Below are 15,160 nucleotides of genomic sequence, written 5' to 3' on the forward strand. Positions count from 1 at the left end.
GATTGTCATTAGTAAGTGCTTCAAGTCCTCTTCACTTTCAGCAAGCAAGGTTGTGTCACCTGCATAATGCAGGTTGTTAATGGGTCTTCCTCCAATCCTGATGCCCCTTCTTCCTCATACACAAAGTCTCTATTGACAATTCCCAAACCAAAAGGTATAAAGCCTAACATGCTTTCAAAGTCAGCACCATTATTCACCTAGAAGGTATACAAGTTAGGCTGCCCTTTAAAAAAAAAAAAACTATCAGGAGGCAACTCCTAATCTACCGTTGTAGAAAGTCAGTCAATGTCTAAAACTGATCAATCTAGAAATGGCAGTGTAAGCCTTAAAGGTAAAATGAGACATGACAACCAGAAGTGTTGAAAGTCATTATCTCTGGGGCAAAGGACTGCAAGGTAGAAAGAGACAGGGCAAAACTTATTTTTCTGTTACAAGCCTTGAGTTATTACTTGAATTTTAAATCTCTGTGCACTTATAAAACAAATGTATTGTTTTATACAGATTTTAAAGATTATGAAAAACAATTTGAATTATTAGGAAAAATAAATAATTTTTTAATGCCCAAACATAAGGGTTTTTATATATCACAAAATTTTAGGATAAGAAAGGGCCTAAAGAGTAACTCCCGGATGAATCAGACAAACAGAAAGGAGACAAGTACACAAGCAGCAGCCCACCAACTCTCACCCCGCAGACCAACTCGATGACTGCTCCTATGATTACTCCAAAACAGCTGCGTAAGGATCACTTAGGCAGTTTGAATTCTACAGAGAACTCGGATTCCATAAAGCTGGGGTGGGACGAGGAAAAGTATATTTTTAAAACAGGCCCAGATGTGGGAATTGCTACCTTCGAGAAAAAGTTGAGGCTCTAGTACCTACCTCCCCATATTACACAGACTGATCTGGGAATCCTACTGTTTAGAAAGACAGCGAACTGAAACGCAATTTTTTATGCACTCATTGGTTTGTTCAAAGATTTTCATCTTTTAAGACAACTGAGTAACGTAGTTATTCAACAAAAATGTATTAAGCCCCCAAGAAGTACCAATGTCAAGGTAAAGAAAACCATCAAGCACATGCTTTTACAAAGTTTACAGGGTAATAGAGAAGACAGGCAATTAAATAAGCCAATTCAATAAAACCTGACAGCACTCTGCCGGGGATACAGATGGAGCAAGAAGCAAGATCACCTGGCTTAAACTAGAGCAAAGACAGACATCCCAGAAAAGTGGTGTTTCACTTGTAAATATGTAAATTAAAGCCTATGCCTGTTTGTAGCATAACTGGGTCCAGATGATGCAAGAAAAAGGCTCCAGTCTTTTGCTTTCTTGGTGAGATTCTTCTTTAAACTAGTTTTAGTCAACAGGTTTACTGAACAGATACAGTACACACTCTATGAGAAATACAGTCAGAAGCCTAAGCCTAGCCTCGTCCTCCAAGAGCTCACTGACAAAAAATGCCTACCACATACCTGCCTCTGCTAAGTCAACAGAAAAGGCTGGCCACAGGACACCTTACCTTGCTAGTTCAATCTGAAGGTTGCAGAATCACACCGCCACCTGCCTGAGAGACAATTTCTAAGTTTTCACAGTGGTAGCTTGTGGCTATGGACTGGAGATTTTTCTTTCATAAAAGAAGCTGAACCCTCTAACCTTGGTTTCAATCACACATATTCTAGCCAATCTAAGTATTTTGGTCCTCAAGAACCCCAACCCATCATGAGTATAAAATCAGAACATAACTCTGTATTCCCATTTCACTTAAGCAAACTACCAATCTGGAAGTACTTCTGAAGCACTTACCAGGCACCAAACATTAGGGTAGAGTCACAGTTGCCTTTGAGAGTTTTTTAAGGAGGCAGTCTAACTTGCACCTCTTCCAAATGAATAATGTAGTATCAAAAGTAGAATCAAAGTAGTATCTACAAGGAATTCAAAAAGAGAGGAGGGGCGAGAATCTAGATACTAATTTATGTACTAAGGTGTACAACCCAGACAAAAGCTGAAACAGAAGATCAGTGGAAGATATTAGGATGAGCAAGAACAAATGGGAGGTAAGTGAGAGGGGACACTAGGAGGATATTTGCCTTCAGGGATGGGAAGCTGCTGATTCCTCTATCTAACCCTTAAAATAGGGAGATCCTAAAAGTCCTGTTTCAGCCATTTCCTCTCTCGGCTCTCTCAAAGAAAACCTGTACATTTCTTTGAATGTCAGGTATACACACATAATTTCAAAATCTATAGCTACAGCCCTAGGCTCTCTCCAGAATTCCTCACACAAGATATAGCTACAGAAACTATGAGCAGAGAAGAGGCAAGACAAAAGCAGGGCTTCAGGACGTGCAAACCATTTAGTGCTCAGCTACCTGTCAAAAGGTTGGCAGTTCAAACCCACCCAGAGGTGCCTCAAAAGACAGTCCTGGTAATCTGCTTCCAAAAGGTCGCACAGCTTGAAAACCCTACGGAGCAGTTCTACTTTGCACACTTGGGGTCGCCACAAGTTGGAAATGACTCGATAGCAGCTAACGACATTCACCAATCACGGATATTCCCTGGCCCACCATCTTGGAGGAAACCCAAAGGATCACAAATGCACCTGGTCAGTTTACAAACACCTATCAATGGTACTGTGATTGCCATACCATCTCATAATATAATGGCTAGAGCACTCATGGTTCTGGAAGAACTGGATATCCACACCGAAGAAAGTGAACCCCAACTCTTACTTCCTACTATATACAAAAATTAACTCAAAACAGATCACAGATCTAAATTTAAGAGTTAAAGCTATAAAACTTGGAGAAGAAAACATAGAAAAAAACCTCAGTGACCACAGATTTCACAAAGATTTCATAAACACCACAAAAAAGCATGAACTACAGAAACAAAAAAAAAAGGATAAACTGGACTTTATCAAATTTTAAAAAGTGTTCTTCAAAAGACACAAGAAAATGAAAAGTTAAGTCACAGACTGGGAGAAAATATCTGCAGAACATAGATCTAACAAAGGACTTGTATCCAGACTATATCAAGAACTCTTAGAACTCAATAATAAAAAAACAAGCCCCTCGAAAGAGCAAAAATTTTGAAGACACTTCACCAAAGATAAAACCAAAAACCTGTTGCCACAGAGTCAATTCCAACTCATAGCGACTCTACAGGACAGAGCAGAACTGCCCCATAGAGTTTCCAAGGAGCGCCTGGTAGATTCAAACTGCCAACCTTTTGCTTAGCAGCCATAGATAGCACTTAACCACTACACCACCAGAGTTTCCAATTAATCATTAGGGAAATGCAAATTAAAACCACAATGAGATATCAGTACACACCCACTAGAATGGATAAAATTAAAAAGACTTATGATCTGCTCAAATAAAGATTACAGACTAGGAAACCCCATGGGGCAGTTCTACTCTGTCCTATTGAGTTGCTACAAGTCGAGATTGACTCCAAGGCACACAACAACAATAACAATGCTAAGTGTTGGCAAAGCTATAGAGAACTGGAATCCTCATACATTGCTAGTGAGAATGCAAAATGGTACAGCCACTTTGGAAAACAGTTTGACAGTTTCTTGTAGAAGTTAAATACACATTTGCCAAATGACCCAACAACTCTACTCCCAGGTATTTACCCAAAAGAAATGAAAACATAGGTCCACACAAAGACTTATACCTGAATGGTCAATGAAACTTTATTCATAAAAACTGGAAACAACCCAAATGTCTACGTGGTGAATGGATAAACATATTGTGGTACATCCATACAATGGAATACTACTCAGCAATAAGAACACTGATACAAGCAGCAACATGAATGGATCTCAAAAAGCAATATTCTAAGTGAAAAAAGACAGACACAATCACTGCATGATTCCATACGAAACCCTAAAAAGGCAAAACAATAGTGGTAGAAAGCACACCAGTGTTTGCCAGAGGCCAAAGGAATGGGACTGATAGCAAAGGACCAAGAGAGCTTTTTGGGATGATAGAAATATCACAATGGTGGTGGTGGTGGTGCTGTTTATACAACTGTAAACATCTGTCAAATGACAGGTAAAACAGGTGAATTTCATCGTCAGTTATGCCTCAACAAAGCTAACAGCAGTAACAATAATAAAATTCTGTCTCTGGGATGTACCTTGAAATTGTTTTCTTCCTTTCTGATCTGAACACCATTAAACCAACTTTGCTTTGGGCCTAACCATCTCTCACATGCTTTTAACCAGTCCCCCTTCTCGTCCTTCCCTTCGCCATTCTGTTCTATATACATCATCATTAATCTTCCTTAAACCACAATTCAACTAACCAAACATCTTTAGCTTGTTCACCATTGGCTACAAAAGTACAAATTTCCTACTGCAGAACCCAGTTCCTCTAAGAAGTTTCCTGAGGGCAGGAACTATCTTATTTATCTTTATATCTCATTTGTAGTACCTTGAAACATGTGGCAAGGTCTTTGAACATTCAAAAGCTGCACACAAATGGGGGAATTTTAGAAATCTTATGACCTAAATAGGTCAAATTACATGACATTGCCTACCGTGGTAGGCTGAAAAATGCCCCCCTCCCCAACCAAAAGACATCCATGAGCCTATTAACATTACCTTACATGGCAAAAAAAGCGGGGAGGGGGTAAGTCTTTGCAGATGTGATTAAGTTAAGCATCTTGAAACAGTGAGATTACTCTGGATTATCTGGGTGGCCCTAAATGTAATCACATGTATCCTTATAAAAGGGAGATTTGACACACACAGAGGAAAAGGCTGTGTGAAGACAGAACAGAGAGAAATTTGAAGATGCTGCCCCTGAAGATCCAGAACAATGCAGCCAACCAGTCAAGCAATGAGAGCAGCCACCAGAAGCTGGAAGAAGCAAAGGACAAATTTTCTCCTATAGCTTCCAAGACAGTATGGCCCTATCAACACCTTGCTTTTGGCCCAGTGATACTGATTTCAGACTTACAGCCTCCAGAACCATGAGAGAATACATTTCTGTCGTTTTAGGCCACCCAGTTTGTGGAAATTTGTTACAGCAGCCACAAGAAACTAATACACTGATCCTTACAAACAAAAATTTAATTTTCAAGCCCTAGGAGCTTCTTGCTGGATTAGCATTAACAACATAGTTCTATACAGTAAAATAAAATATACAGTTCCCTGTAATGCTGCAATAAAAGAAAAGGGGGAATTAATATTTTTTTATTATCTCCTATGGCAGTTAAGAAGCCTGGTGGTGCAGTGGTGAAGAGCTCAGGATGTTAACCAAAAGGTCAGCAGTTCAAATCCACCAGCTGCTCCTTGGAATGAGGCAGCTCTACTCTGTCCTATAGGGTTGCTATGAGTTAGAATCGACTCAGTGACAATGGGTTTGGTTTTTTTTTTTTTTTAATGGCAGTTAAGTTCTTCATAATTATTATTTCAAATTCTAACCACCATATTCAAAAAAGCATACCATTTAACAGATGAAATTCATTTAGGTTAAGTAGACTGCCTACCATCACACAATTAGAAGGAGACAGACTCAAGATTTAGGGTCTTAAGCCAAAGCCCGTGCTCACTGCACTGTATCATGATTTCAGCCTCAATATCAAGGCATCAAACAAAGATTAATTACCCACTTCCCATTGCCATCGAGTCAATTCCAATTCATACCGATTCTATAGGACAGACTAGAACTGCTCCATAGGGTTTCCAAAGTTGTGATCTTTACAGAAGCAGACTGCCACATCTTTCTCCCGCACAGTGGCTAGTGAGTTAGAACTGCCAACCTTCTGGTTAGCAGCCAAACATTTAACCACTCACCACCAGGACTCCCTAAGGTTAATGAACTATTAATTAATTAATCAGGGGACTGGATGTGTTCTTTCCACCGCCCATCTTACACACTATTTCTATTCCCCTCTCCCGACCCCAATTCTAAACCATGTTGTATTCATTAAGTCTTCTTAGATCACTAAAACCCTGACATTTCCTTTTTCTACACTCCTCTAGTTCCTGCATTCTAACCTCAGTTTCGGCAGTCAATTACTGTTCTTTGTAAAATCCTGTAATGGCTAAATGATGTTATCCCAACTCTGCTTTAACTGTGTCCAATAGACAAAAGAGAAATGATCGTAAAGGCTGTGATAACATCCTATTTTGAGAAATACGAGAATAACTTTTTGTTCTAGGCATATATGTACCAGGGTCTTCCACATACAATATTTCAGTAAAGTAGTGCCTTCCCAGAAAGTACTATCTGCTTTGCTGACATGAGAATAAGAAAGCTCCTAACTGGTGCTGAATAACTACCACTACTACTTTCCTAATTCTGTGATAGTGAGGATGGAATTTTTCTTTCATGGGGTTACTGATTATTCATTAATCAGGAGTTCTAAATATCGGAAACCTGTTTAGTGGAGAATAAGAAAATAACAAGTGAATATATTTACTATTGAGATCGCAAGTTTACACCATACAAAAAGGAGAAGGCCAGGGAAGGGAAAAGAAAATTGCAATGCCACCTAGAGGTCAGCGCAGAGGGACAGGAAGAGTCAGAGGTACTTCTGACCGTCTGCACCCTCCCCATTCACTAAAGAAAAAACAAAAATTTGGACATTATTAAAAGTATGATGGTACTAACAAGCAATTTATATCTTGACTTTTCACCCTTTTAAAACTCTAGCAATAGTAACTGTCAAAATTTGAATGCTCTGACAAAGTCCAAAAGCCATCATTTAACCAAAGCTTACTTTTAAAAAATCTTTTCACGCCAGTCACAGACAAAATTTACTACCCAGGACTTCTTAGAACTGAAAAAGATGAACACACACACACACGCGCACACACACACAGTCATGTTTGTCTTAAAAAGATTCAGTAAAACCCAGGTTTTATTCAATACCAACTCAGTTTGAAAAAAATGTTCTGTAGGCTATGTTGATTTTCTCTGAATCAGAATTTTTAAAGCTCCCCAGGTGATCTCAATGTGCAGGGTTCTCCAGGTTGAGAACCACTAGTCTGAACTAATGGAATGCCTGTACAGAGGAAAGAACAGATGCAAGAACTTCACAGAATCCCACGGGATTTACGGACTGACTGCAGAGTTAGGGTAAAGTCTTGGATGACTCTAGGTTATTGGCTCAGGAGTATGGCTGGACGGTGAGGCCGTTAATCATCAATGCAGAAGAGAAAACTCAGTGAAGTACAAAGCACAGTATGCAGGCTTACTTGAGAACTTTGCCCTCTCCTCTCTGTTCTGCAAATTCCATTAAGGCTGATACTGTGTCTTGCTCACTTTGTCATCCCTAGCACAGTGGTGGTGTCTGCATCTAATAGAAATGAAATACATTTTTCCTGACTGTAATTCAACTCTTTTACATCTTGTCTGCCTGTGTCTTAAGGCCAGGGGTGTGACTTCTATACTTTCAAAACCTCACACTGAATAGCACTGATCATAGGGCTGGTTTCATAGCAGATGTTCATAAATAGTAGCTACCTAGCTGATTTCCACCCGAAACACCTGTCTGACTAGAAACATTTCCAACTGCCTAGAGGTACAGCAAGGTATGTCCAAAACCACGGTCAAGATATTTGTTCTAAAACCTGTTCATCCTCTTCCTGTTAACAGCCCAGATGTTATCCCAGTCATCCAGACCTAGAAGCCCTGAGGCAACTTTCATACCACTCTTGTTAACATTCAAACAGGTTTCAAAAGCCATGTCTTTCACCTCTTCTAGTCTCTCACATCAGTCCTCACCAGCTCAAAGCCCCTACCAAACAAATCCATTCTCTACGCTGTCATGTCAACACACCTCATGTCACTGCCCTGGCTGATATCTTTCAGTAACTCCCCACGGCCCACACAATAAAATCCAAATGCTTAGCCTGGTATTCAATGTCTTGCATAATTTGGCCGTTAACATATTAACGTATTTTTCCAACTTCACTTCTCACTATTTCCCCTACATGGAATGACCTCTCCCCATTCCCACCTCCCTGTGCCAAAAAACCCATTGCCGTCGAGTCGATTCTGACTATAGAAACCCTACAGGACAGAGTAGAACTGCCCATAGGATTTCTAAGGCCATAAATCTTAGCAGAAGCAGACTGCCACATCTTTCTCCCACAGAGCGACTAGTGGGCTTGAATCACCAACCTTTCAGTTAGCAGCCAAGCACTTAACCACTGTGCCACCAGGGCTCCTTCCTGTGTCAAAAAACTCCAAACTACCAAACTCATTGCCGTGGAGTTGATTCTGACTCATAGGAACCCCGTAGGACAGAGCAGAACTGCCCCACAGAGTTTCCAAGGCTGTAATCTTTATAGAAGCAGACCGTCACATCTTTCTCCCACAGAGCAGCTGGTGGGTTTGAGCCGCTGACCTCTCAGTTAGCAGTCAAGCGCTTAACCACTGTACCACCAGGGCTCCTCTCTGTGTCAAAAAGAGGCCTATTTTTCAAAGCCCAGCTCAGACACTACCTCCTACAGCAAAGGCTTTCTCTGACCACCCAAACCATACTCTCTACCACTTCCCTAAAAATATCTTCCTATTCTGAACTTTCAAAGTAACTCCTAAGCATTTTTCACTTTTTACCTTACAATATAGTTTCTCATACACGTTTTTTTATCTTCCTTCCTAGACTGAAGAGTTCCCTATGAATAAGTTCTAAACCAAACCAAACCCGTTGCCGTTGAGTCAACTCCAACTCATAGCGACCCTATCACACAGAGTAGAACTGCCCCATCAGGTTTCCAAGGAGCGCCTGGCGGATTTGAACTGCCAACTTTTTTTTTTTTTGGTTAGCAGCCATAGCTCTTAACCACTACGCCACCACGGTTTCCAAAGAAATGAAAGGCAGAGAAAAGTAAGGAATGGTAAGGAAAGGGATAGTACTCTAGGAGGTAGCCAGACTATATGTAATTATTAATGGCCTTGGATATTTGTTGAATGAGTGAAAAAATAAATGAAGAGACAAATATTAAAATGGGAAAAAGAACAAAGTTTCTTATCTATTTCTACTGGCCTACACTGATTAAGCATTTCTGGAACAGTGCTGCCCAACACTTTCTGTGATGATGCTAGGGTTCTAAAAACATATTCTGTGCAATAAGGAAGCCGCTGGCCACAGGACTATTGAGCAATTGGAACGGGGCTAGTGCAACTAAGGAACTAATTTTTTTTTAATTTGTTGTTTTTGAGAATATACACAGAACACACACTAATTCAACAATTTCTACATGTATAATTCAGTGACACTGATTACATTCTTCAAGTTGTGCAACCATGCTCGCCCTTCTTCTCCAAATTTTTCTTCCCCTATTAACATGATCTCAGTGCCCCCTAAAGTCCCCATCTAATCTTTCGAGTTGCTTTGTCAATTTTATCCCATATACACAGTTCTTAAAAGAGCACATTGCTCAAGGCAGATATTATTTACTAGTTAAGCTAAACTGTTGTTTGGTTTAAAGAAGACTTCAGGGGATACTTTTGGTTTAAGGTTTAATTTCAGGGGTTCGTCCAGCCTTAATGGCTCCAGAAAGTCTAGATTCCACAAGAATTTGAAATTCTATTCTGCATCTCCCCTTTTTGATCAGGATTGTTCTATAGAATCTTTGACCAAAACAATGAACTAAACTTCTAATTTTATTTCATTTTAATTAATTTAAATTTAAATACCCATATGTGTCTAGCGGTTACTGTATTGGCCAATGAAGGACCAGAATATGGAATATCTTTGCCTTATCACCTTTATCCCCCACAGTATTCTGAACCTTTTAGGATTATCTCAAAACTGGTAAATTTTTGTCAAAAGTATTTTTCTGACCAAAATCCATTAAGCTAACTAATGGACCACAACTACTACAACTTCCACCAGACTAAGGTCAACTAGATGGTACCTGCTTACCACCACCAACTGCTCTGGCAGGGATCACAAGAGAAGGTCCCGGACAGAGGGGAGAAAAATGTTGAACAAAATTCAAATTCACACACACACACACAAAAGACCAGGTTTGCCCGTGAAAAATGTTGAACAAAATTCAAATTCACACACACACACACACACACACACACACACAAGACCAGGCTTGTTCGTCTGACAGAGACTAGAGAAACCCCAAGAGTATGGCCCCCGGACAAACTTTTACCTCAGTACTAAAGTCACTCCTGAGATTTACCCTTTAGCCAAAGATTAGACAGGTCTATAGGGCCAACAATAACACACATGAAGGACTTGCTTCATAGTTCAGTCATGTATATGAGGCTAAGGGGCACACCAGCCCTAAAGCAAAGACAAGAAGGCAGGCAGGGACAGGAAACCTGAACAAATGAAAATAGGGAACCTGAGGTGGAGAAGAGGAGAGTGTTGACACACTGCAGGGTCAGCAACCAATGTCAGAAAACAATTTGTATATTCACTGTTGAATGAGAAACTAATCTGCTCTGTAAACTTTCAAGTAAATCACAATTTTTAAAAAATCCATTAAGCTAATAAAAATCCATGATCAATTTTCTGTTCAATATACCATTTCCATTTCTTCCAATTTCTGCTTTTTTTGGAAGGGAATGACTACCTGCCAGGATCAAAATACCAGGCACTGAGCTGAGCGTTCTTTGTGCATTATTTCTTTTGACCCTCACAGCTACCTGTGAGATCGAGATCATCCCCCTGTGAGAGCTGAGGAAACTTAGGCTGAAGCCAAGAAATGGACTTGCCTGGAATCACAGCTTAGGACTACCAGGATTCAAATGCATGTCTGACTGCACAGTCTGAGGTCTTAAGCATTTCACTTTAGTTGCTAAAGCTAAAATGGGCTGGATGAAAACCAGGTTAGATAGCTCTCAACATACTGATGTTATTCAGTGTAAGAGAAGTTGGACCAGCCAGCTTACTTAACAAGAGACTAAGGATGTATCCACGCAACTCTTCTTGAGGTCTGAAAAATGATGTTCAATAAACTCATCCACTCCGTCAACCATTGGCTAGGTCGGGGAATACAGCAGTGAACAAAACAGAGAAAGTTTTTGCCCTCATGAGGCTTACATTCCAGCGAGAGAATTAAAAAAACAAAAAGTAGGGAAGATCTCTAATGAGATGACATGAGACCTGGACACGTGAGTGAATAAAAGTCAGTCAGCTATATGCAGAAATGGAGGAAGACTGTTCCAGGCCAAGGGAACTGCAAGGACAAAAATGAGAGATAGAAGCGTAGAGCATGCATAAAGAATGGCAAGAAGTTAGCATGGCAGGAACATATGAATGAAGAGAAGAAACAGGTCACAGAGTTAATTAGGGGCCAACCATGTAGGGACTTGAAGGACACTGGAAGGCTTTGGACTGTAAGATTATGGAGAGCCATGGGGTCAAGAGTAGAGAGGTAGGTATACTGAGAAGAGTGGGAGTGACATGATCCAATTTAAGTTTTCAAGTGAAGAGTGGAAACTCTGTGAAAATAGGTTGCAGGAAGGCAAAACTAAGGAGAAAAAGGTAAGAAGACCACATAGAAGCCTGCTGAAAGCAGTTCATTCCAGCAAGCAAGGAAACTCAGGTTAAGATGTTAACCATAAAGATGTACAGTGGAAATGCAAACTAGGTTTCCGACAGACTTTGGCTAAATATATATGGCCAAACCAATAGCCATGGATGGACAGAAGGAAAGAAGGTTGGTTCCTAAACAAGTCACATAAGAAGTTACATATACTCTCTACATTCTACTTACTCTCTACATTCTACTTACTATTTCTAGGCACTATTTCCCAAAAACGACCAGTGTCAGGAAAGTTCCCATAAAGTGTGCTCACAAATAACCCAACTGTTAGTTGACACATGTTTTTGCTATTAGTTTATATTTAAACAAGTATCTCAGAGCAAATGTTATGACTCTGAACAATTCTGATTAATGTACAAGCAGCATTAAACAAGCAATACCACTGCAAAATAATTTCTACCCAATCTTTCTTTCCTACACGTACCAAGCACCATTAATTTAATGAGCTAACTGGCCCAGAATGCCTTGCTCAACTCTTCTGAGTGAAAGTTTGCAATATTATTTCAGAAAATTTTAAATCAGAACACAAGCCACAAAACTAGGACACAAAAAAGGTAAAAGAAAACTTGTTAAGTCAGAACCTCATGACTGGGTTTACCTATCATCTGCCTCTTAGCGATTGCACCCTGAAAGGGTGTTTTGTGTATCTGTTTAAGGGGCATACTCCATTGGCAAGGTGTCTCTCAAGGCCCTCTAACACATATGTCAAGGCACCTGCAGGAGAACAGTGAACTGGCCTCAGCCTGTATGAGCTCCTCATGGCTGGAATCTGACTGCAAAGCATAGCAGGTGCTCCGTAAAACTGCTGAATGAAAAAAGCTACCCTCCACAATCAGTTAACATGTATGGCTGCTAACCAAAAGGCTGGAGCTTGGAGTCCACCCAAAGGTGCCTCAGAAGGCGTGGTGATCTACTTCCGAAAAATCAGCCACTGAAAACCCAATAGAGCACAGCTCTACTCTGACACACGTGGGGCCGCCATGAGTCTTAATCAACTGCATGGCAACTGGTTAAGGCATTCCCAAAATACTCTTCAAATTCCTTTTCAAAATAAAAGAGCTGGACTACCTCACATAAGGCCTTCCAGAACTTTTGTACCTCACCTCACTGCTCTGATTAACAGGCTCCACTTGGTTGGTTGCATGCTGTGTAAAACAACACTCTGTGTGTGATTTATACAAAAACTAACTCTGGGTTGTGGACTTGTTTGGTGCCTATTATCCCTTCTTTCTCTCCAACTGCCATTTGTAATGGAAATACCTACCTTGTGCCTGTTCCACCACTGTACCTTGGAAACAGGTAACTTGTAGTCAAGGTTTCACAGGTTCACAGATAAAGAGGAATTTTGCCCCAGGATGGGACACGCCTAAAGTCTCACCCATATTTGATTTAGATGATTCAGAAGTTGAGATTTTGAACTTGGAGTTGATTTAAGACTTGTGGGATGATGTGAAGGGGTCAATGAGTTTTGCATATGGCAAGGACATGAATTTTGGGATGCCAAAAGGTGGAATGTTATGGATTGAATTGTGTCCCCCCAAAACTACGTGTTGTAAATTCTAACCTCTATGCCTCTGGTTATAATCCCATTTGGAAATTGGCTGTCTTTGTTACGTTAATGAGACAGGATTAGTGTAGGTTATCTTAAATCAGTCTCTTTTGAGATATAAGATATTAAACAAGCAAGGGAAAGGAGAGATGGGTGAAGAGAGTTATCAACCCACATGAAGACTGCCCAGGAGTAGAAGCTCAAGGAGACAAGGACCTTCCTCCAAGCCAACAGCGAGAAAGCATTCCCCTAGAGCTGGCAACCTGTATTCAGACTTTTAACCCCCTAAACTGTGAAAAAATAAATTTCTGTTTGTTAAAGCCCCCCAGTTGTGGTATTTCTGCTATAGCAGCACTGGATAACTAAGACAGATGCCTTAGCTTTCCTTTTGTCCCCTTTCTTCCTCCTCTGCTTTCATACAATTAATATCCATCTGCTGTTTCCCTCTCCAGATCAGTGAAGGGGGTCTAACAAGGTAGAAAAAGCAAAGAGAAAAACTAGGTGCCAGTCCCAGCTATCTCTGAAACTTTGCCTTGCATTCCTTTATCTATAGAGGACACATAACACACATGCCAGACCTCCCTCACAAGGTTGTTCTGAAGTCTAATCCAAATGAGAAAAGCCTACAAACTGTCACGTGTTTCCCAAATCTAAGAGCAAAGTAAAAAAGGAGATCAGGTGACGTTTAGCTCAAAACCAATAGGACAGATGGGGACCAAGCAAACTGCAGTCACTCAATGAACATTAAGTCAAACAGGTATTATCTTCCTCTAATATTGCGATGAATGGAAGTATACTGGCCAGCTCCAACAGTGTCACTGTGTGGTCCCAGGTCGAGTAGCTCCCTATCTTGGGGGCCTTCTTTCCCCTATCCGTACCATAAGGCTTTGACAGTGCAGGATTCTAATACTGTTATGTTAAGGGAGGCAGAATCTGAGAGACCAGATTGCCTTTACCTAAAATGTCATAAAGTACCAGAAAAGAGGACTGGACTGAGAGGCAAAGGAACAGGGTTCTGGTATTAACTCTTTTACATGCAGTGTGACCTTGGACAACTCCCTTACAGAGCAAATCCCCTCCTCCCGCCCCCATCTGTAAACCTGGGGATAGAAGCCAGTTGGCCTGCATGCTGGGGCTGCTGGGGGCCCAGACACTATAGCGCGAGCCCATTTGGCGTGTTGGCCAGTTACACCCCTGGCGCTCCCCACGCCTCACCCCGAAGGAGTCTAAGCTCTTCTGCAGCAGAGGGATGTACCCCTTCCGGATGCAGGACGTGCCAGGACAGCACTTTCGGTTTCCTAAGGAGAAGGGTTACTTCCCCGCCGTCCCAGCAACGCCGGCAATCAAAGGAGCCTCCCCTGCCACCTTCGGTAGCCCCACGGCTGCACTCAGTCCCGACACGGGACCTCCCAAACCCGCTCGGCAGCCCGCTGTGGTCCCTTGGGGCTGAAGACGGCGGGAGGGGCGTTGCCATAGGAACAGCGCTCAAGACCCTGGCCCAAGGAGCCCAGGAGAGACAACAGAGGAAGGCTCGCGAGACCCGCTGTGCCCCATGCGACTACGCCCGGCCGTCGCCTCCCAGGGCTGCTCTGCCCTGCCAGCAGCGCCCCCACAGCTCCGCGCCTTCCCGCGCGGCCCCGCAAAACCCCTACCTTCCGCCATGTCGGGCCCAGCCCTGCCTGCAGCCTCGCGAGAAGTGGGCCGCTCAACTGGGGCGGCTTGTAACGGAAGCGCCAAGTCTCGCGAGAGACATGGAAGGCGAAGTAAGGGGAGGAGCCTAGGAAAGCGGTGAATGAAAGCGGAGAGCATGGCTGCGCGGTGGAAGGAGCCGAAGAGCCCGGTCACTCCACACCTGGTACTTTCGAGGCCTGGGATTTAGCAAACGCTGACTGAGCTCCACCGTATTTCATGCCGTAGGCAAAGCACCGAAAAGAATGCACAGCGAATGTAGACTACTCTTTTAAAAAAGCTTGGATGTGAAAGGGTCGAAGGAGGGGTTTTGTCTTTAAGTTTGTCAAGATGTGAGAAACTAAGAGGAAGGAGCCAATCGGGAGGGAACGGCTAATGATGGTTCAGCGTT

The 15,160-nt window shown here is 41.9% G+C and overlaps 1 protein-coding gene across 3 annotated transcripts in view; it reads right to left on the reverse strand.

Moving 5' to 3' along the window:
• The window catches only part of ANKFY1 (ankyrin repeat and FYVE domain containing 1), a 96,560-nt gene extending 81,728 nt beyond the window's left edge, over positions 1 to 14,832 (reverse strand). For all 3 annotated transcript variants that reach the window (XM_064271598.1, XM_064271597.1, XM_064271596.1), the window contains exon 1: positions 14,733 to 14,832. Coding sequence is in view for 2 of the 3 variants with exons in the window: in XM_064271597.1 (XP_064127667.1) it covers positions 14,733 to 14,742 (10 nt within the window). In the remaining variant the exon portion in view is untranslated. The remainder of the gene's footprint in view (positions 1 to 14,732) is intronic.
• Positions 14,833 to 15,160: the final 328 nt, after the last annotated feature.

This window comes from Loxodonta africana, chromosome 18, assembly GCF_030014295.1.
Source record: "Loxodonta africana isolate mLoxAfr1 chromosome 18, mLoxAfr1.hap2, whole genome shotgun sequence".
Classification (NCBI taxonomy): domain Eukaryota; kingdom Metazoa; phylum Chordata; class Mammalia; order Proboscidea; family Elephantidae; genus Loxodonta; species Loxodonta africana.